This window comes from Astatotilapia calliptera, chromosome 9 (genome assembly GCF_900246225.1).
Source record: "Astatotilapia calliptera chromosome 9, fAstCal1.2, whole genome shotgun sequence".
Lineage (NCBI taxonomy): Eukaryota > Metazoa > Chordata > Actinopteri > Cichliformes > Cichlidae > Astatotilapia > Astatotilapia calliptera.
Window position 1 is genome coordinate 1,457,501 of NC_039310.1, and position 24,196 is coordinate 1,481,696.

The 24,196-nt window shown below is 42.5% G+C and overlaps 1 protein-coding gene across 2 annotated transcripts in view; it reads right to left on the bottom strand.

The window, feature by feature from the left end:
• kcnh2b (potassium voltage-gated channel, subfamily H (eag-related), member 2b) overlaps positions 1-24,196 on the bottom strand; it is a 249,338-nt gene that overhangs the window by 96,389 nt on the left and 128,753 nt on the right. For both annotated transcript variants that reach the window (XM_026180214.1, XM_026180215.1), the window contains 4 exons: positions 23,673-23,828; positions 22,297-22,513; positions 21,664-21,995; positions 21,372-21,583 (listed from right to left, as the gene is read on the bottom strand). In XM_026180214.1, coding sequence (XP_026035999.1) covers positions 21,372-21,583; positions 21,664-21,995; positions 22,297-22,513; positions 23,673-23,828 — 917 coding nt within the window. The remainder of the gene's footprint in view (positions 1-21,371; positions 21,584-21,663; positions 21,996-22,296; positions 22,514-23,672; positions 23,829-24,196) is intronic.

Sequence of the window (24,196 nt, forward strand, 5' to 3'; positions counted from 1 at the left end):
GGCAAAGAGGGAACGAGGAGGAGAGAGGGAGGGAGGAAAGAGGGGGAGATAAAGAAAGAATAGCCAGAGACTCCCACAGAGCGCCGTGGAGGCTGTGAGGGATTTGCTCTTTTAAACTGTGAATCTGTGCTCTTTTAGAAATACCACAGCATGTTAAAGTGCTGCTGCTCCAATCTAGTGGAACAAAGTCCTTTCAGTAGCATTTGTTTAAAGAGCGTTTCTGCTCAGGTCGTTTTTACTCCGATGCTTTTCCCTCTTCAGAATGTGCGAGTCACTGTTAAAGAAACTGGGAGGAGCTGAGTTGTCTGAGCTGACCCCAGTAAACATCACTGGTATCAATACTTCATCTGCATGTAGCTGCAAGCTGAATTCCAGATGTGTCAAAATGAAATGATTATGCGCTTTGCTGGTCAGTCAAAACAAATGAGCTTTGTGGATGTGCACACTTTTGTGCTCCTACTTTTTACACTTGTGTTACTAGAAGGTCCTGTTTGCACTTCTGTAACTGTGGCTGCATTTCTGGATGAGAAGCACAACATGTATGAATTGTTGCTAATTCTGTCTAAATCTGAGTTATTGTGCACAGTTGTCCCTTCTGTACCACCATCTCTGTATATTTATTAGGATCTCGGTTTAGATGTTTCACTCAGCACGCTGAGAACTGCACATTCATTCAGGCACGCTGCGTGTCTGTGAAGTCAGATTTGATGTCCTCTGGAATGATGCTAGAACGTTTCAAAGTGAGCAGAAAGTGCTGATGTGTCAACATCGCTCGTCACGTTGTTCGTCCTTTCCCTGGAACGACCCTCTGCCATGTCAGCGTGAACGAGGGCTGTGAAAGCACCCTCATGGGACACCTTTACAGTACGCTAATAAACACCCAAACACTGTAATTATAGCTCTCCACTGTCTGCTAACAATAACAGCCTCATTGCTATGTGCAGTGTGATGGCAGTTAGGGGCTTCATTCTACTGTCCACACTGACTGAGCCAACAAAGGGGACAGCACAGACTGTGCATGCTAAGTAGTGTCGTGATGGAGATACAGGAGAGAGATTCATTGATATTGTGACCCTCCTCGGGGAATTGGCTCCAGAGGTTTCCTGCTTCACTGCATCATAACACCGTTTAGGTGGAATGAGAACGAGACATTGCAAGAGACAACACTGACTTAATGAAACGTGCAATTGTAATGTGAATAATTCAATTAAGATGCCTTTTTTAATGTGTTATTTAACTTTCATATGTAAAGTTTTGGAGTCTGAAGAATTTCTCTGGTGATATTTTCCAAAATATACACAAACGTGATTTTTTTAACTTGATGAAAAAGTTCATCGAAGTATTTTCTGTATATCAGAAAACTTTTGGCCAAAAAGCTCTTACAGTGAATTAGTGTATGTTCAAAGCACAGAGGATTAAACGTGACAGTCTTCCTTAAACTGTCTACGTTCTCTTAGCAGAAGCAGAAAACAGGCAAAACTATGGGAAATTACAGCAAAGCCCCGAAAGTATTTGCTCAGCATTTTGCATGGCTTCGTGCTGTCACTATGAAATGACTTGGAGTGTGAGGTTAAGCAGAATGCCAGCTTGAATACAGGGGTATGTCGCCTGGTATCCAAACAGCTGCATTGCACTGCTGAGATATTTCTGGAAACACGACAAATTCCCACATAATTTAGGTTTTCTGGTATTTTGAATAAAAACACTGACTTTTCATGAGAAATGTGAGGATGACAACACTTCCATTAGAAACAAATCAAGTGTACCTCCCATTTATTCTAAAGGGAAGTAGCTCACACGAGGGTACCAGGAAGGGCTAACAGCTCCGATGAGCCTGTGACAGCTGCTGCAAAAACTCCCAGAGGAGCAAATATAGTTCTCCGATCCACACTCTGTGCTCAGACGCTCTATTTCCCTTCTTTTCACAAACATATGTGTGCGCACACAGACAGGAAACACAAGCTGAGAGGCAGCTCATTAATACTGCAGGGTGGAATATGAAATAAGATCTCTTTTTGACATTTTAGCTCAAAGTGCTCTTTGTGTCTCTGTTAAACTGGAGCATATGTGTGCACTATGTAAATGTGACACACACAACTGTGGCAGCCCACCGATGGGGATGTGGGTCCACACACACACACTTGAACAGTTGCTTTGCCACGGGCCAAAATCCCAGAATCCACTGCTACGTTTCAACCTTCGACAGGCTGCGAGGGAAAGCGCAGAGAGGCAGAAACAGCTCCGGACTGTAACTTCAAAGGCTGCAAAGCTTCCCGCTGTTCCTACACATAATATGTCTTCATGGATTCTCGCATTCGTTATTTTTTGGTTGATGATGCATCGTGTTTCGCTTTAATAATGATATTTTCTCGGCAGCAAGACAAGCATTGAAGAAAAAGCTGGGAGAAGGCAGATGAATAATGAAGTGTTATTTTATTTGTAGATAATCCAAAAAACATATTCTTGCAGTCATGCTTTCCCTCTTGGTGCTGCTAGCAACGTTCAAAGATGTGAGCTTCTCTCTCAAAATAATTACAAAGTTTGCTCTGTGGTTTTATTGGCGTGCTGTGGTTTCAGCAGTGGACGTGACTAAACTGTCGTAGTAATCACAAACAGTGGCGTGCTACAGTATCTGTGTCCTGAGATTACACTGTAACCTCAAGCTGAACCGACCGTCGAGCCGGGCGGCTAACGTCAGCCCTGCACACCAGCCTGTTTAATTCTACTTGATTCCAAAGATTAGGTTTACTCTTGTTTCATTTGCAAAAAAGAGTAGAAATCCCTCCGCTGTTTTTCCTCCACACTACAAACCAAATGTCTGGGGAAAAATATAAAAGCAGACTGATCACCCAGATAAATACAGGAAGGAGCTGAACTGTGAGGTAAGAACAGAGAGAGGCAGAGAGGAAGGGAGCAGACGAGCCTGCGGTGGAGCTGGAAGTTTGGAGAATGAGTCAGTCTCAGCAGGTGGGTCGATGAGAATGGACGGGCTCCCGGCTCCCATGATGCTCCGCAGCAGCGTGTGACAGGACAGACATGACATGGCATGCTGGCTGCGACGCCGAGAGTCCAGTTACCGCCGGCTTTACGACACACGGCTCTCCTTTCAATGAACCTGCCAGGTGGTGCCACTAGCTTAGACACACACGCCTGAGATGAGACGGCCCACCCTGCAGTTATCCCAGCTTGGATTGGTCTGTTTCCCAGTTATTGAAGTTGTGCACTAAGCAGCTTTCTGAGCAGGAAGCAGAGCTAACCCGATTAAAATACAACATTAGGTGATTTCTCACTGCAGCATGCACCATATGGGGAGGCCTGCTTTGTGTTTGTGTGTGGTGTATGTTTGGGAGCATACAAGTGTAATTTTATTAGCCTGACACAACTATGTGGTGTACATAAAGTCATTTGTTAACACACAGATGAACCAGAAACGTTGAGTAGACAAGCTCCTCTGCAAGCTGCACATGCAGATGGTCAGCACACAAACCCAGACAATGGGGAAATGCACGCACACACACACACATGCACACATGCACACACACACACACACATGCACGCACACACACATGCACACACACACACGCACGCACACATGCACGCACACACACACACACACACACACACACACACACACTTCTTTGCCCCTGTCCTAGTAAATATGAAAGCTCTGCCTGTGATCTATTATGTCTGCGCAGGCAAAGATTTCTATTCTTTTAATGAACTTTTCCACATTACAAAAAGATTTAAGCACATTGAAGTCATAGACACGAGCTTGCACACAAACACAACCATAAACCAACATGAGGCACAGAAACTTCTACGTTTGGCAGCTGCTGTAATGATGTGCAGTTGCAGTGCTGCTGGCATTCACCATGATATTTCCGCAGGGCTGAAGGTCTGCACCAGGGTCATGGATAATGACTGAGTTTAAATGGCAGCCTGTGATTCCATTCCCTGACGGCCACTGAGGAGTCGACACTGAGCAAACCTCTGGAGAGCTTCTGTACTCTCGAGAGAACCTGCTGTCATGATGCTGCTGCAGGTAGTACCGCACACAGGTCGGTGTGTAAGTGTGTGCGTCTGTGCATAAGAGAGACAGAGTCAGCTATTGATTTTCCAATCCTGCTGTTGGCGCTGACTTTATGGGTAATGTAGAAAGTTCGCACCTGTGCATGTGAGCGAGCACATGAGGATGTATCCACGCTCCTGTGTGTGTCAGTGTGTGTCAGTGTGTGCCTGTGTGTGTCAGTGACAGAGCACCTCGGTGCCTTCCTCGGTTCACTCGACTGCCTCCCGAGATGAGCCCATTCTCTCGCCCCGCCTTGCCCCCTCTGTGCCCTTTGATGAATCGGTCCGAGGTGGGTCCCCGACTACCCCGCTAACTCGAACCGGACGCAACCATTTCCCAGGCGGGGTGGTGAGCAAAATCGATTGTGGAAGGCATGAAATTGGGAGAATCTTAAGCAAGCGAGAACTAAAATGACTGAAAGCTTGAGATTTAAATTTACTGACGCAAAAGAGAAGCCACAGGGAACGAGGTCTATTTCTATGACCTCCACCAGCACGTGTGTGGTAGCACGTGTGTGGTAGCACGTGTGTGGTAGCACGTGTGTGTGCTCCATTCTCTCATCCGGTTTGTAACAACAAAAAGAAAAGCTTGAAGTGTTGATTGAATGCTAATATAATTTTGTTGGGTGTAGACAAACTTTGATCCTTACAAGTGTGCTGTGTATTGTCAGCATAATAATTCAGATATTACATCACATCGTACTTCTGCTGTAAGGTCAGACACTGATCTGAAGATGCAAATGATAATAATGTTGTATGGAGCTATTTAAAATAATGTTTCTTACTAACTCATTCACACACTGGATGATGAATGGGGATCTACTAATGATGACAGTATGAACATGTCTACATGTTATGAAAAAGTATCTTTTTTTTTGGAAACAAAGTAACATTTTGATCAAAAATCTCAGTTAAACAACGACATAAATGCTACACATTATCCACATAAATAAAAAATAGTTATATTCAGCAATATATCATCTATATTAAAATGGGTTTTAAGAGGGAAAATACACTTGCTGCTGTTTTTACTGCACTTCAAATTTGTGTTATTGTTCCTCAAACCCAACACAGACTGCGTCAGCTTTTCCACAAAGCTTTAAAACTCGCATCATCACAGCAATGTAAAGCTGCTCAGACTAAAATATCTGGGCTTTAATGCTGTTAAATCCTTCTTTCGTCTCCGCAGGTAAACCATTCTGAACAGAGGTCTAGAAGTTGTTCATACGATTTGGCTGCTACTTGTTATTCTTATCTTACAAACTGTGACCTCGCAGATTGTAAGATAAGCGTTTGCAGTGACACAATGAGCTGATAGAAGATCTGATATCTGTAAACTCCTCGGTGGCTTTGAAGAAAGACCAAAACCATAGACTGAAACAGCGCGTCTGCAGCCTTAGTCGTAGTTACCGTAGCACGATGACTGAAGTGAAATGTACAGGTCACAGTACTTTAATGGAGGTGAAACTGCGGGAAAAATGGTCCTTGATGAACTGAAACGTGTGTGACAAAGCATTTCATTTGTGTTCCCTGCACAACAGCAAGTCTGCTCATAACAAACAGCATAATTAAGAGTGCAGAAGAAAAAAGTAATTTAACATACAGCAGATCATGGAGTTTAAGCTCTTTTACTCCAAGACTTTAAATGTCTGTTTATTCCTGCGTTTTATTCTTTTTACGTTCTTTATGCTTTTATGCATTTCTTCCATTAGTATATTTAGCACGCCCCTCTGCCTTGTTCCCCTCCTTTATTTATCATGCACCTTGTTTTCCCAGATCCAGATAACACAGCATATTGTAGCATTGCAATAGCACGAGATGGAAGGGCACCTTTTCAAGTCAGACAGTCATTTGCTCTGGCAAATATAGACAGATCTCAGCCATCAGACAGATATTCACACCACATCAGCTCTTGCGTCCAAGTCAAAAAAGTAACTAGGTCATACGTAAGCAGGGTAAATGACAGGCTAATCAATGGCTGCATATTGTCGGGACCTTGAGCCCTCTCTGATTCAATTACTTGCTATGATGAAGAAGGGCAGCCAGGCAGGGCGGCGGGCAGGCCAAGCCCACAACACTGTGATTAATGGGGCCAGGGCCAAGGAAATGGGTCATGGAGACAGAAAGCAGAGGAGAGACCAGAAAGGGGACGATAAAAAGAAAAAGAAGCAAAGAAAAGAACAGGAAGGAGAGAAATAATGGGAGGAGAAGCGAGAGAAATGACAGAAGTAGTAAGAAAGTGAGGATGGATGTGACGTACGCTGAGGATTTGTGGAGAAATAAGACGAGGTGAAGCAGAGAAGGATGAAGACTGTGTGGCATGACATCATTCCTCTGTTGCACTGTGAGGTTACATTCCTGCTGCTGTGGAAAATACGTTCACACACGTATCCAGATACAGTACAGTGTTGATAAGAGGATGCATTCACTAAGCATGTGTATGCGTCACTACAATTAACAGAAAACGGATTAGGTGAGCAGAGCCAACGCTACACGGCAGCTTCGCATAACCATCCGAGACTGGGTTGTTTGTGGTTTGTAACTGTGAATTTATCTCACTGCACTGGTTTCCACAGTTGGTGATGGGTGGTGCATCTGTAACTTACAGATGTTCCCATATTACCACATCTGGTGGTTCAGTTGACTAATCACAGAAACAGAATACAGTTGGAGTTTGGCATCCAAGCCCAGAGTTCATCACTCACCACAAGTTGGGGACTGATGAGTAAATACCCCCCCAGAAACTAAGGTGGGTGCTTGGGTGGTGGAAGGGTGGGACAACAAGCAGCACTGCAGGTGAGCATAAGCACCGTCATTTAATAGGTGGAGGTGTGGCTTAAACTGACTGTGAGATTCTTCATTTCATTTATTTCTTTCACACTTGGTACAACAGTTTCCACAGTTAGTTCTTTCAGACAAACCAACCACACTGTCTATCAGTAAAGCAGGAAGTAGAAAATATTCATATTAAACCCCGCCCCCATCTACAATCCAACTTATTTTGCAAGCGGGCACCAAAACTCAAGGAACAAACTAACATTAACATTTATCCTAACAACACATTTCCAATCAGAACGTACCACTCCACATAGTAACAAGGAGAAAAGATGAGTAAATAAAATAAACGAGGCAAAAAATAATGGCTCCTTATTAAATTAACTCCAATTTCATTCACATTCTTCATATTGAGTTATCGTTTTAAGCATGTAACACTTTTTAAAACAATGTAAATTTATACAACTCTTTAAATTATAATGAAGAGACTTCCACAGTCGTATACTCCTAACCGCTGGACTCATTAATCTTTGTTGTCCTAGCTAGCTGATGCTTAAAATGAAATTTCCTTCTGCTGTCTTCTCTCCTCGAACACGTTAAAAATACTCTTTGTAACTTAAAAGGCAAAATATTATTTTTAGCCTTAAACATAATTAATAGTGTGCGTAGTTTCACTAAATCGCCTAATTTTAATCATTTCAATTTTATAAATAATTTATTTGTATGTTCTCTATATTTAACGTTATGAATCATTTGTATCACTTTCTTCTGTAATAAGTTTAGAGGTTTTGTAGTATTCTCATATGTATTCCCCCAAACACCCACACAGTAACTAAAGTATGAGAAAAACAGTGAAAAACATAAAATGTGCATTGTTTTATAGTCTAATAAATCTCTTCCATTTCCCAAAATATAAATGCTTTTAACCATCTTCTTTCTAATATACTCAACATGTGATTTCCACGTCAAATTTTCATCTACTATTACACCCAAAAGCGAAATTCAGTAACTCTTTCAATCAATTCTCCATCAATGGACATAATGACTTCTTCCTCCTTTACACGATTGCCAAATATCATGAATTTCGTTTTTGTCAGATTCAAAGATAATTTATTTACATCAAACCATATTTTTAATCTTAACATCTCAGAAGTCATAATTTCAACCAAATCTTTCAAATTCTCTCCAGAGCAATAAAAATTTGTGTCATCTGCAAATAAAATAAAATTTAACCTTTTTGATACGTCACAGATATCATTAATATATAAATTAAAAAGTTTAGGTCCCAAAACAGAACCTTGAAGAACGCAACATACAATCTTCAATCTTTCAGAGGTGTTACTGAGAAAATGTACATATTGCGACCTATTTTGTAAATAACTCCTTAACCATTTCAATGCCACTCCTCTCACACCATAGTTATACAATTTAGAAATCAAAATATAATGTTGTAACGCGTCAAAAGCTTTTTTAAATCAACGAATACCCCAACTGTATATTTGTTATTATGGGTTGCAGATGAAATATCCTCAATGAAAGTCAACAATGCTAATGCCGTTGATCTATTTTTACGAAATCCAAATTGATTTCCATTTATTAGTTGATTTTTTTCAATAAAACTATCAAGTCTTTGCGCAAAGAGTTTTTCAAGCACCTTTGAAAGCTGTGACAAAAGAGACACTGGCCTATAGTTGTTAAAACTATGCTTATCTCCTGATTTATATGAGGGTCACTTTTGCCACTTTCATTCTTTCAGGAAATACTTCTGATTGTAACGAGAGATTCAAAATATAGCAAAGAGGAATACTTATACAGTCTAAAGTCTTTTTAATTATAACCATGTCTATACCATCACAGGCAGTAGATTTTTTATTTCTAAAGTTTTCTACAATTGCTATGATTTCTTTTATGGTAATATCAGCCAAGAATATAGAATTAACCACTCGCCTTTCTCCTTTCCAGGCTTCATATTCTGGGTCGTCATTTTTCCTAATTAAATTTGCTAAAGTGGGTCCAACATTTACAAAAAAGGACGTGAATTCGTTTGCTACTTCAGTCTTGTTTTCGACAACTTGATTATTCTTAATAAAATAATTAGGCCGATCTGAGGGTGTGTTCTTGTTACCTAATACTTCTTTAAAAATATTACAAATACCAACTTATTTTTATAAACTTTATATTTCATTTCCGCATTCTTAGTTCTCTGTGTTATATAGTCCCTATATAAATTATTTTTCCTCTTACACGCATTTGCAAGACCCTTAGTTATCCAAGGTTTCATATTCTTATTCTTTTTCTTATACTTAAATGATACCAGTGGACAATGTTTATCATACAAGGCCAAGTAAGTATTTAAAAGCTCCATATGCAACGTCGACCTCATTAACATAATCCAGTCCACTTCCATGAGATCTTGTCTGAACTTAATTGCCTCGTTATTTCTTAACCTTCTGTGACTTATGAAACCAACTTCTTCCTTTCTTTTCATATTTAAATCAAAAATAAAAAAGATGGTAGATGATCACTTATATCATTTATGATGAGGCCACTCATAATATTACTCTCCAAACTATTAATGAAAATATGATCAATTAGTGTTTCTGATTTATCTGTTATTCTACTCGGCTTTATAATTAAAGGATAAAATCCCTTACCAAGTAATAATTCAAAGAATCTGACGCAGCCTTATCATTTGCCTCTTTACAAAGATCAATATTGTAATCACCACACAAACATACAGTCTTATTTCCCTTAGCCTTACTCAATGAGTCTTCTACTGCTTCTGTAAATAACTCAATCTGTGACCCTGGTTTCCTATATATGCACGTTACAATTATATTACTTCTTCTTTCTATGTCCAACTCCACTGTCACAGACTCCCTTACATCGTCTATAGCCACAGACATATATTCAACGTTTTTACATTTCAAATCACAATTAACAAAAAGTGCCGCTCCTCCTGCCTTCTTCTTAGTTCTGTTTGCAAAGTATAAATCGTACCCTTCGATACAGAAACCCCCTCTTCTCATCTAACCATGTTTCAGACGGAGCAATTATTTGAAACCTGCCTCTCAAACTATACAGAAAATCTTTAATCGAAGCAAAACGTCTGCAATGAATATGAATGAATGAAAATGTATTAGCTATTTCAACCTTATCCCTGAATTGCTCCTCTGTATAATATTCACATGTGACATTAATTGTATAAAGCACGTTCCTTTCAGGGCCAATACCTGCTTCAAAATCATGGTTTATGATCTGAGTCTATTATTCTAAGAATATCTATTGACCTCAAAAAAGAAAGGGATCCTTAACAATCGCACATTTATTTATCGACATATTTTAAGTTGATCTTTTCTTCTTCCATGTCCAATTTACAACTTCCTCTTGTCCTTTTCCACCTGAAGTAGCATCTGTTCTGGTAAAGGATGAACTAATTGTTTTTAAGCTCATAGCCGTGATAGGTCGTAACCGTCTGCCTATCTTGAAATGTTATCTCGTATAAACGTCCAATTCCTCCAGATCCTTAATCGTTATAACCTTGGCTTCTTCTGTTGTTCCATTAAGTTTAATCATCACTTTACAGTTCCTCATCCAGGTTGCTTGAGTCTTTTTCTCCTTCCGTAATATGCGAGCTTGTCTCGCAATATCTGCATTTCTTTTTGTAAGATGTTCATTCAAATATACTCGGCTTCCTCTCAAAAGGCTGGACCGCCTCACCAAGTCAACTTTGTGTTTACGGTTTACAAATCTCACTACAATTGCTGGAGGAGCATTAATGTGCCTTCTAGGAAGGGTATAGCATGCAGATATATTATTACTATGCAGGGGAAGTTTTTATTCAAGAAGAGTGCATCATTGGTTTATGTGATGAAGAGAAATGATAGATTCCTGGATTTATTAGTCAGATGCATTTCTTTCTTTTCTTTATTTTGTTTCCCCCCTGTGAGCTGTGAGTTCCAGTGTTCCTTTCCCTTCAGCAGTCTGCTTTGTCTTCCCTTTGTTCCTTGGATTTCCTTTCATGTTCCAGCCTCTCTTCTTTCCCAGTATCACTTTGGTCTCCCACGGTCTCTCCAGGTTTCTCTGAACCTTCTTTTTCACTTCCTCTGTCATGCCACCTGGCTTTCAAAGTCTGCCATTGATATTGTGTGTGTGTGTGTGTGTGTGTGTGTGTGTGTGTGTGTGTGTGTGTGTGTGTGTGTGTGTGTGTGTGTGTGTGTGAGAGATGAAGACAAAGGTAGCCTGCCAACAAAGGTAAAAGGCATTCAATCAGAGTGGAAACAGATTGGGAAGCTTTCCTGCCTGGGTGTGAATGAGACTGATTCAGTTAGCCAATCCCTGCTGAGCAGATACACCCGGACAGGAAGGGATCTGGCTGATAATGTGTTCGCTCGAGTTTTGGAGTAAAACTGTTCTTATTTTTCTGTTTGTTTGTTTTCTTTTTAAAAAAAACTTTTTCAGACCCCTTCTGACATATTATCTCTACATAATATTTTATCATTATTTGATTATTTAGTTTAAATCCATAAATTAACTGAAGTGAAACTTGCTGGCAGAAATTTCCGTTTCACCTTAAGTTGAGTAAAATTTTCCACCTTCAAATGTGTCGTCGTGTTATCTCTAAGGCACACAAGAATCTACTTGAAAGCAGCTAATGTTTTATAGAGCGTTACAAATAGCCAAATCAATGTCTCTCTAATGTTGTTTGAATGAGGTGGTTCTCACCAGCAGGAGGGGGAAATAGATTACTCTCGTATAGATTATGTGCCTGAGAATGAGCACATTTGTTAAGCACAGACAACATCCTCAAAGTCACCATGACACTCTACTCCTGTTCCAACAATAATTCATGGATTCATTACTAGAAAACGGGATAATAGTTAGACTCACTGTTTCTCAAACACCTGACAGGAGGTCATAAAGAGCTCATATGAGCTTTGTAATTACCACTGGTCGATTGATCCTCCTAATATTTCAGAGATGGCAGAAAAAGGCAGACAGATTAAATTAAACTGTGGAATTAATTAGGTTCATTTAATTGGAAGGATCAATTTTAGTACAACAAGGTGTCGATACAATAGCTCACCTCAAATTCAAACAGAAATGAGGCAGGTCGCATCGTCTTGCGTTTCACGCATGCACAGGACGCACAACTCTGTGAAAACGTCTGAAAACGTTAGTGTGGACGTGGAGCGTTTTCAGGCGAAAACTGCATTTTCAAATCTATCCAGGCTAGTGTGGACGTAGCCTAAGAGGAGCATTCAAAGGCGAGCATCTGTTGGCCAGGCCTGTGTCCGTGAGGCTTGGTCGGGCAGAGAAAGAAATAATATGGATCCAACAACCTGTGGGCCCACCACCCACATGGAGGGGCATTGGGCTCAAGTGGAGTGTTAACTGGCTGGTATGCAAAGTTGGTGAGCTAGGCAAGTAGACCCTCAACACTGCAGACTGGTTTCTGGAACAAGGACCATCAGCTTGCTGGCAGGTAATGGTAAATGGACTGGTTCTTATATGGTGCTTTTCTACTCTGAGCAGTCAAAGCACTTGGCTAGGTAAGGAACCTGAGCTAGGAGGTGGAGTATTACCATCTATATCGTGGTGGGGGGCGGCATCGCGGGCATCGACACAAAAAAAAATAAATAAATTGCTCGTACTCATGCTGCCCCGACGTCAGCCAGCGCATATCGGGAATGGCACAGGCACCGATCGGTTTTCTATCGCCCATTTGCTGTGAGCAAGGGCGCCCTGCGTTTGCGAGGTGCGCCTGCTGCTGGCGGTACAGGGAGGAGAGGGCGGGGCGGCGGGAGATTCTCTGGCTGGCTGGAGCAGCATCTAATAATCAACTCGCAAAATAAAACGAAAATAAAAACAAACCAACAAAAACACCAGACATCATGATACAGACTTATAATTTGCACCGATGTTTTTTCGAAATTCTGTACGCGAAAAGTGAGCGCGAGAGCCCTCGGTGCGCCTGCGCGCTGCTGAAGTCAAAGTAAACTTTATTGTCATCTCCGCTACAGACAGTCCAGCATATAGAGACGAGGCGACGAGGCTCCAGTTACAGCAGTGCAAGTAAACAAGCAATAAATATAAGAAGAGTAAGAAAATAAATATACACTTTAGGACTCGGGGTAAAGGATCAATAACAATTTAAAATTTACAGTTTGATGATTTAAAGTCTCACACAAGCCGTCGAAAGGGGAGGGGCCGGCTGCTTCCAAATAGAGCACATTTCATTCATAATGATGTAAATCCAAGTCCATCATGTATTCATGATTTGAATCCTGGGTTGTGTGAAATCCCAGAAATAAACCATAGACAAAGTGAATCTGTGAACTAAGGTGTAGGTTGTAGGGGATGGGTGTTCATACTGGAGGGCAAAATTAAAACCAATGGAAGATGGACAAGAAAAGTCATCAGGTGCTCAGTTTAGAAAAAAGAGAAAAGAAGAGGAGGAGAAACAACAGATGCAGGTAAGCAGATGTGTGATTGGATGATGGCAGGTCATCCTGAAACAATCAGAATCAGAATACTTTATTAATCTCTAAGGAAATAATGTGGGTTACAGTTACTCCAAGAAGAAATGGTAAAAATAGTAACAGTAACAAACTAAACTCCAAACATCACATTATGTTACAGATTTCAATATTAATTAGTCATCGTCAGTTGTTGATTTGTCCTGTTCTCATTGTTTGACGAATTATGATGGCTGTGGTAGCCTTTTATGTTAATGTACAATCCTTAATATGTTCTGTGTGTGTGTGTGTGTGTGTGTGTGTGTGTGGGGGGGGGGGGGGGGGGGGGGGTTAGAGGGAGTGTTCGCCCAGGGCACCAAATAGGCTCGACCGCCACTTGGTACGGGGATACTCTCAAGCCCCCGGCTGAGAGTTTTCTCTGGGCAGCAAACAAACATCAGCTAGATGTTTACCTGGTATTCTTGGAGTCTTTAGGTGGGATCATGAAAGAGAGGAGCACAGCTGGCTACAGATCATCACCTAGTGCAGGGGTGTCGAACTCCAGGCCTCGAGGGCCGGTGTCCTGCAGGTTTTAGATCTCACTCTTGGTCTACACACCTGAATCAAATGATTAGTATCATTACCAGGCTTCTGGAGAACTTAAAGACATGTCAAGGAGGTCATTTAGCCGTTTGAATCAGCTGTGTTGGATCAAGGATACATCTAAAACCTGCAGGACTCCGGCCCTTGAGGCCTGGAGTTCGACACCTGTGACCTAGTGGCAAGTGAAATCTGATGGTGGGAAAGGTTGCCAGACAAACTTCGTACTCAGTACTTGTTTGTTTGAACTGGAAACAGCTGGCGGAAGCCCATGTCTGTAGGGTTTTTAGCTGCCACATCTTCCATCTGGCATCTTGTATCCGAAGGGAAGTTGAGAGCAGAGACTTCCACTGCTGAGGTGGTTGGCAGGACCTGTTGTTATAAGGTCATCAAGGCCAACACATCACCCTCATCCTCCAAGGGAAAGATTCTCCATGGTGCTGGAAAGGAGGCTCTAGTGGAGAGTTCGGATAGAGTTTTATAATCTCCATGTCTCTGTGGATTTTTTAGACATGGAGAAGACTGATGACCAGTTTCTCTGGGGGCAAGAATATGGGGTTCTGGGACCATTACTTCCACCAGGCCCGTGTATAACAAAAGTGAGAGCTGTCCATGTCTGTGACATAACATTAAGCATGTTTTCAGTTGGTGTTGGACTCCTTAATGGTTGCTCCTTCTCTATAATTCTGTTTGATTTTTAAGGACAGGATCTCAAAGTAGCAGGTGTGAGGAGGATGCTTGCTTTTCATAAACTGGAGGTTTGGAGGTTTATGCTAAACTTGGGTCATCTTCATGTCAGCATTAATGCACGAATTGTCACGGTGAAGAGAGAGTTGAGCCAAAAGGCGAAGTTTTCAATTTATCAGATCGTCTACATCCCAATCCTTACTATGGCCATGAAATCTTGGCAAAGGCTGAAAAAGTAAGGAATGCAAGCACCCAAAATGAATTTCCTCTGTAGGGGGTGGCTTGGCTCAGCGTTAAAGACAGAGTGAGGACCTCAGGCATCCAGAGCTTGGATTAGAGCCTCTGCTCCAGTGTATTGAAAGGAGCCAGTTGGGCGAGTAGACCCAGAACCTGCTGGAGAGATTGTATATCTCAGGATCAGTGGGAAATCTATGTCAGGACTAAGTTGTAACCACAAAGCCTCTGAAAACATATGCTTAGTTACGGCATCACCAGATCTGCATCTCCGTACAAATGTAACTACACGTTGCATTGATGCAACTATTGTGATTGGCTTGTTCACACCCATCTGCTCCTCCTATGCATGTCTGATTACAATTAATCAATCAAACAATCATTGTCTCTATATAAGGAGTTATAAGGATTTCTGAAACTATCGGAATGAATGTGAATACACAGAAAAGTGAAAAAACTTGCTTGCCCTTAAAACCCGCCCCCCCTCTCTCTCTCTCCCCCCCAACAAAGAATAGGAGGAAAAAGTCCCAGACCTGGTGTTTTATTTGCAGTTACTGCTGCATATAAAAATTCGGGGCATGACCACAAGGTAATTAAAACATAATGCACCTTGCACAGGCATAAATGCTGTCGATGATGTCAGCCACTTGTGCAGGTGATACCACAGGCTCTAACTCAGGCCTTAGTCTGCCGCCGCTGCAACCTGGCTTTGGAAAATTGGAAGATAATCAATGGATGGATAACAATCCTAATTCCAAAGCAAAGCTGAATTATTTTCACTGTGTACATCTACAGTCACACACTCAAAGAAACTCCTCACTCCTGACACACACCAGGAAAGGTCTGGAGGCAATCCTTTTGTTTGATTCACGTTCTTCAAGAGACTGACAACATGCTTCTTTGTTTCTTTGTGGGTCACTAAACTCACATGGAGGAAGCACTCCATCAGTTTGAGGCATTGAGGCAGAGCCGCTGAGCAGGTGGCTAAATTACAGTGTGTCACATGCTTCCAGACTCTATTCTAGCCCATTTAACTGACAGATACTGGGACGCTCAGGCATGTGCTTTTCTCACCCAATTATTAAGACGTTGGAATTTAAAAACTGGTCCCAAATGATAAAGATAACCTAACTCAAGAAGAGACAGGGCACTGCAAATGTCTGCAAACATGAGGATTGTTTGAGCTATCCAACACTTACTAAATCCGATGTTTGCAGAGTCTTTTTTCTTTTAATTGCTGCACAGCACAACCTATCCTCCGACGATGGTTCTATGACAAACACGTGGTGACGGTAAAGGGATGTATACAGTGTGTGCAGAATAAAGTGTATTCAATATAAAAGGTTTTATAATGGCTATCAATCGTAAACAACACCTGCAGATGTTAAAAAAGAAAAGCGTACGGCTCAGTAACACTTTGCTATAACCCCTCACTTCTGTCCTATTTAAAGGACGTAACCCTGCTGTGGGACTTTGCCAGAGGTGCATCTCTCACCAAAACAACTGCAGAGCCACATTAGAGTACCCCCCACCCCCCAGTGCTCGGTGCTTTCTAAGCAAAAAATATGTGGTCCTACTAAAAATACCTGCTTTAAAATCATTCATGCCACACGCTATTCAGAGAGCTAATGCATACTCATGACCCTATGCAAATGTTCATCATCAGACTTTGACTAATAGGGAATTAATTAATGCAACAACGGGGAGCAGAGCCACAGTGTGCACTAACAAACAGAGCAGGGGCATGCAGGGAATCTAACTCTGATCAAAGCCCCTGGTTTACTTTTAATCTTAACAAAACATGGTTTTAAGTTTGCGGCAGATTGTTCCTGGTGCATAATTAAAGCTCGACTGTGACATTGCAGTAGTTTTATAACACAGCATCCAACTCTAAAGCATTTCAGCTGCTGTAAGTGGGTTGAGCCCACTGCAGCTGTCAAAGGATGTCTATGTGCCACTTTTTAAAGCCAGTGTTAGAAAATAGGATTGATGCCCTGGCATGTGTGGAACAGCAAAAACAAAAACAGAAGAGAATATGCTCACTTAGTTCTTGTCCAGTCGGTGGACAAATGCACAGCCTGCCTACTGCCTGACACTCCAGATGGTTTTGCACACAGAACTATGTGGGATGTTTTGGCAGGTAATGGGAGACACCTTTTGTCTATTGCTGTATCACAGGTGGCATTTAACCAATCAGATCAGCGAACCACCACCCGTGAAGACAGCTGGTGAATCAAACTCAGCTGAGAGAAGAGGGAAGCATGTTTTCCACTGAGGAAACGTTCATCTTTGTTTGAACCCTCTGTGGTTCTCATTAACTTAATACTTAAGCAGGGATGGACACTAATCTCTTCAGAAGCCTTCATGGTTGTTTTTAAAGGACTGTCGTCACACAGGAAACACACCTGTAGATGCCATGAGGTTCTGCCGCAAGCTCACCTGCAGAGACAACCTCTGGCTGTTGAACCATAACTTCCTCAGTCTGTGCAAGCAACTTTACAGAATCAATATCTGTAAATGTTACATGCATGCAGTGTTTCAGTACATACACTTATATATTAAGCACTTTGAAGGCACAGAAGACGAGGCACACACTGTATCAATACCCATCCCAACTTTTCCTTTCCTCATGTTCTGCAAAATCAGCTTATTGATGGAATATGTCAGTCTGTAACAGCAGTATACATCCAGTGCCCTATATTCATGCTCCCTGTGCAGCACAGCTCAGAGCTCACGCTGGCTTCACACACAGGAGAAACATGGATTATGGCACACAGAGAGTTTGAGACCATTACCACCAACAATGACTAAGTTGATTAGGGTTCCTTGATTTATGTGCGTGTTTGTCTGCAGAAATATATTCCAGTAAAACATTGGAGCCTAAGCTGGCTCAGACAAACGCACCAAATAAATCACTTTAATTAAGACTATTTTTGTCACTCCACAGTTTTTCCACCACGGTGCTCAGCAAAAATCTTGCACAAATGTCACCTCATTTTTAAAAACACTTCTTATGGGTAAAAGTTATTATATCCATAAGAGCTAAAGTGTGCAGTTCAACCTGCATTAATCCAGCTGCAAGACGTTCATATACAGGGTATATACTACTGGCTCACAACCTCTCTCTGACTGCATATATAGCATCGGCCATTTTCAAATGTTGCAGAGTTTGTGAAAGACACACATGTGTGTCGTTCAGCATTGCTCATTCTTCACAGTATTAAAGTGCAGAATGCTGGTTAAAAAGCAACGTCAGTTTTATAACATGCTCCTATTGTGCTGCAGTGTTGAACAGTTACAGGGTTAGCAGGTTGCTTTAGTAAAAACAGTGATGCCGTACTCCCAGGAAACTAAAACAAAACATTTAAAAACTACCCAGACTACTTTACGCTTTATGGCGTGTCATGACTGTTGCACTGCAGTGCTGCTGCTGGCACCTTGTGGAGTCACAGTCTGAGTTAGCTGCTGCGCTCTCACTGATAGAGAAGGATGGAAAACACCTTTTGTTTTGTTTGCACCGATAAATGCTGCTGCCTGCAAGCTGCAGTCAGAACATTATTCAGTTTTTGCTTCTATAGTGTAAAAGTCATATAGTTTCCTCGAATTATCACGATACAATGTGAAGGTTATACCAACAAACCCTACTATCCACACAACACTTCCAGTGGAAGCTGAGCTCAGCTGCATGTGCTCTAAAGCATTACATTGCACATCTCTCCCACTCTGTTTCTACTTTGGAAGTGAACCTGCGCATCACTGTTTGGCCTGCAAAGACCAGCAGAGCTCCAAGAAGCCACACTTCGCTTTTTATGGTTTAATATGAACAGTAAGACTTGTGAAATGTAGAAAAATGGGTTTTAGTACTGCAACCTCACTCTTTCAGAGATCGGTGGCTCATCAGAAACAAAACAACTTCCTCATCATAGCTTTAAACAGACGCTTCATCAGTAACACACACATACGCATTTATTCCGTGGACTTCTCATGAGGGAGTGACACAAGTCATTTCTTTATCAGAAAATGCAGAATGCTGCAATTTGCAAAGGAGAGAAGAGGCAGAAATCTAGTTTGTCGCCCCACTGTGGGGTTTCTGACACACTTACAACGCTGCCACATAGAATGGGAGAAAGTAAATGCGACACACTGTGTAGTAAATAATGACAGGCGCAAAAGTCATCACCACTTCAACAAAGAATTACAACTTCTGCGATGCCACATAATCGAAACACAATTCTTGCATTTGTTTTTAAAAACACTGGAGTGGAAACAGAAAAATCCATCAGCCTTAAAAGCGTTGATTGCACACGTCTCCCTAACATCACAATAACACGACTACACAACAAACTATATTTCTTCGGTAAGATCTTTAGGAGATAGTAATGATGGGTCCTACAGCTCTGCTGCTGTGTGCCATCCATGGCTCCATTTATATCTTAATGTCAATAATTGTATTTATTTATTTATTATATTATATAACTGCCCTTCTATGCAGCCCCACAATGTTTCTGTTTCAGTGTTTCTTATGCATACACCATGTATATCGTTCACTCACACATATGTATACATATATATTGCTTTTTATGTTTTTCCCTCGTTGTAGATTGTTTTCTCTTCTCTACTTTTGCACCTTTGTGGTCCAGCTACCCAAATCTGCTGTGCAAGAAACTGCACAATGACAATAAAACGCTCTCTAGGACGCCGAGTCAAGAGCCAGCATGTGTGAGTAGCTCTGGGTATCAGAGAGCTGCAGGGTGTGAGTGAGTTTAGCCTGCTGTGTGTGCGGCTGCCTGTGGTGTGTCTGAAGCATACACGCGCAGGTATGGGTATATTGTATGGGTGTTGTAGTCTAGTTAGTTAGTTAAATAGTAAGTTAAATAACTGTTCATTATGACACATGACTATAGTCACCAAGGCCAGGAGCATCGCTGCATTGTACATGTTTGTCCCCCAAAAAGACTTCTGCTTTCAGGGAATCGTCTCATGCTTCACTACTGAAATATCTGTCCACTGTTTAAACTGCGTAATACGTCAGTCAGCACACTTCTATACCCCCATACAGAAGGTCAGTTTGAGTGTGTGCAGCTCATAAATGTGCAGAATGTCTGCACGAGTTCTTCCTCAGGACATCAGATGTTTTTGAAACATGTAAATTATTTAGCCTTGTTTGCCGTTCAGCATCTTCTTCTCTGCTGCTCCGAGGGATCGCTGCGCTTGTCATCACCTATTTGATGCTGCCATCTACAGGCACAGCCCGGAAAGGCAGGCGCTCTGCTCACAACAAGCCCTGTTTGCCAGGCATTTGCCACACAGACTGAAGAGTACGAAGCTTTAAAGCTCAACCACAGTCGTACATTCAGCTGAGTCTAAAGGTACACTGATCCCTGAATAGACTGACAAACAGCAGACTCTGGACTCCACAGTTCAGAGGTCAGAGGGCAGGCGGAGGCAGTTCTTTAGGGGACTTTTGGGAACGTATGGGGCTTCACAACAAATATAGAAAAACACTCAGCAACTATGTGATGTTATTAGGGGCTCTTGTTTCGTAGGATTTCCTTTTCCTTCCACATGACCCCCTGCTGTTCTTCTTCTCATTCAGTAAAGTCGTGCAGGAGGGAGGTTACACGGATGTCAGACATATATGTGCTGATGAAACCACCTCGTGATTTTTCCTTTCTTCTAACAGCTCTATAAATAGCACACAGCTGGTACTGCTTTCTCCATCTGCACTGTATCATAACTGCACCACTGGCTAACACACACACACACACACACACACACACACACACACACACACACACACACACACACACACGATAACGTTTCGATAGAAGTAAAGCCCTCTGGATCTTGCAGGAGATTCAGGGGTTAATAAAAAAAACATAAAAACGTTACTTTGCTAACAAAAAGCAGATTATTATGCAAATATCAATCAGATGAAGATGTCACTTCTGTAAGAACACATACTGGGACGCAGAAATATGCATATGTAAAGTCTATATAGCAGTTCAAAGACTCAGCACACCGTGAGCCAAGGACAGGTAATCTGTAATGGCACATCCCAGCTCACAGGCTCATCATCATCCTCTGAGTTTAAAAACAAACAAAAACAATCCTCAACTGCATCCAAAGTAGACAAGAAGCTGGTCTGGGGTGAGATGCCTTGCTTGGTAAATGCAGCAGTCGGTAGCACAGCAGAACAACGACTCCGATGAGCCTGTCCTGCCTTTAGAAGTTCAGTACAGGTGTCTATTGCGTCTTTTTAAGCAAATTACGTGAAAAAATACAGTTTTTCATGTGTGCAGAAGTACATGCTTATGCCTAGCCTCTGGACTGTTAGAAGTAAGCAGATTACTGGCCTACCACCTTTCAGCATCATCATCTCTTTGAAACTCGGTCAGTGGCCTTCACTCAAGCACTTTTTGCCCCGAAACACTTACAACAAGTGCAAATGGCTTGCAGGCCCTTGATGATTTATGCAGGCTGGCAAAATGTCACAAAAATAATGCCTCTGCTGGACATCGGACACACTGCACATGGACTGTGTCCTACCTGTGTGACCTTCTCTGTGACGTTGTGTGTCCGGTCAATGAGTTTGCAGGGTGCTATGATGTCCATCTCCCCCGAGGGCAGAGCAATGAGTGGGTCCGGTTTGAAATCCACAAAATTGAGCGTGATCTGAGGGATTTTGGAAATGGTGCGGTACCGCATGAGGTCAGAGTCTGACGTGGAGTTCAGTATGTTCAACTTGCTGTTTACTGCACCTGGAAATATGCAAATGAAGTTCAACAATCAGGTAAGAAAACCAGCAGGAAAACATTTGATCCCACCTGCGCCTTCTCACCGGTGCTGCTGCTGGCCGGCCGGATGCTTGGCCGCCGGTTCTTCCGATCCCATTCCGGCCTCATGGCCTCGATCTCGTCTACGGAGGAGGCGCGACGCATGCTGTGAAAGCTTTCTCGCGAGCGGCTGTGCGACAGAGAACAGTTGGAGGCCGAGCCTTCGGGGTTGAGGCTGAGCCGGTGGTGGGGTGCTACGCAGGGTGTGGAATGGGTGAGGGGACCCACCAGGTGGGCTCCGTGAGTTTGATGTGGTGGAACGGCTACTGGAGGCTCAGAGCACAATAAGGTGCGTTGGTCTTCCTGGCGGTCTTCAGGCCAACTCTGTAGCACTGACCTGGGAAACACAAACAACGAATATTTCCAGATCCGAGAGACTCCAGTGTCCTGGTAATCAGCCAGGACACTGGACATTGTTGACTGAAGTCAAAGAATTTCACAATGAGCTCAAAAAGGCCATAAACACGAGAGATGAATCCCTGTGACTGGAGTTAGCAGAGGTGATGAGGCACAGACAGCTGGCAGCTTTGCAGCCAGTGTCTGCAGCAACATGTAGCTTAAAGCTGAAATTAACTTTAGAGTGATTTTAGAATGTGAACATGTTCATCTCAGCAGTAATGTTGAAATCAAGCATCTACCTGCTTCCACTCAGCTTCTCCTGGTGATTTGATGGCAGTGGGGGGAGGGGCAGAAATTCCCCCAGACCTAAGGACTCGGGGCTACGGTGGTCCTCTGGGTGTAGCGACACCGGCGTTGCTGTGGGGATGTGTCCGGCCTCTGCGTCGTCCAGAGAAGCTTTACTGTTGGACAGGGAGCGCAGCAGGGGGAGACGCAGCTTGAAGCCTCGTGGGCGACCTGGTGGTGAGACGGAGGAGGGATAAGACTATTAACCTGGAGAGTGACAGGTGCACCTCCAATATGGCAGAAATGGGTATTATATTAGAATAGTGAGACAAGCACAAACAGCTGGAGCATGTTTTCAGTGGTAGGCGTCATGCTAGGACAGAGAAAGAGCTAAACATGCATCAGCCTTCAGAATAAAGCTGCAAAACCAATCGACCAGAATGCAGGGGCAGCAACTCGGATTAAAATGTGGGCTTAGCCACAAAGTTATGAGATACTTGATTCCGGATATTGCTGTGTCCTATTCCAGATGCTGCTCCCCTGGGTTATCCCTCTAGGACATTAAGAGCATAGATCGACAGCTAACACAAATATTCAGGATTTACAAGAACAAAAGCATCTAATAATAGCAGGACCACCTGGTCTATCTGGAAGGCAGAATGAACAGTTGATCCAGGTGAAGCAAAGTGAGCATCACGTCCAATTTGGATTAAAAAACATGGGAATTAAATAAGCAGCAATACATCCCGAAAATGTTCCACACTGAGCCACAAACGACACTCACTCTAGTTATACCTCACTAAACCAAAGAGAAAACACAATCAGCTGTGTGGAGCACGCTGTCTCATTGTGCATCACGGGCCACATACACAACATTGTGATATTAGGGGGGACACACAAGTGAAGCTGCCCTTTCTGTTCAACTACAAATTTAGCTGAGATGCCAAAATATAAGAAAACAGTTTTAATTTTTCCACATGCTAAACAAACGCTGCTGCAGTACAAGAAATGTGTCAGTGTGATTCTCTGGACTTAAACTATAAGAAAAAAATGGTGAAATGAAAGAAAAAGTCGTGGTAGCTCATCACCCCGACTGTACTGCAGTTACAGAGTAATTACAAATTACACATGTCACTTTTACATTAATGTTTTTTACTTCCCAAAGGGTCACACCGTCACACTTTCTGTCTAGTGGGCCAGATTTGAGTTTTTGCTGGGCCAACTCTGGCCCAGGGCCTTATGTTTGACACCGGTGGTGTAATAACAGAAACGAAAGCTGCATTCACATAAGGGCGTCAGAGATGCTTTTCTTGTCTTTGTGTAAACGGTGACGTTACAGGAAAAGCACAGAGAAGAACAGACAAACATCAAATGTTGCGCTCGTGGTTACCTGTGACGAGCCAGGTGGGCAGGCGGTGGTTCAGCTCCTGTTTGTGGTCTCGGAGAGACTCGTCTGTCATGACCTCGAAATTGAGGATGAACATGATCACCACGCCATCCTCGTTCTTCACTGGCACCACATCCACCATACACAGGATGCACTGGCCTGCAGGGGGCAGAGCAGCAGATGGGGCAGGTTACGATGGCATGCACAGGCAGCGAGGCTGGGTTTAAAACTTGATTTCAAATTACTTTACAGTGGTGGTGTTACTGGAGCAACATCAAAGCACAGATAAGAGCAGAATTCAGTCAGAGTTCAAGCTTTGTGTAATGACTTTGTGAACGTCTACATAATCAGTTTGTTGAATCGTGTGAGCGTCTCAAATGCATCCGTGCATCTCACACTGTGAATTACAAAGGCCTGCTTTCACACACACACTCAAATATACTAAAGTACACGGTTCTCTCTCCTTATTAAATGTGCATCTGTGTTTAATCAGCTCACACACCATCTTCCATACGAGGCTAATCTGC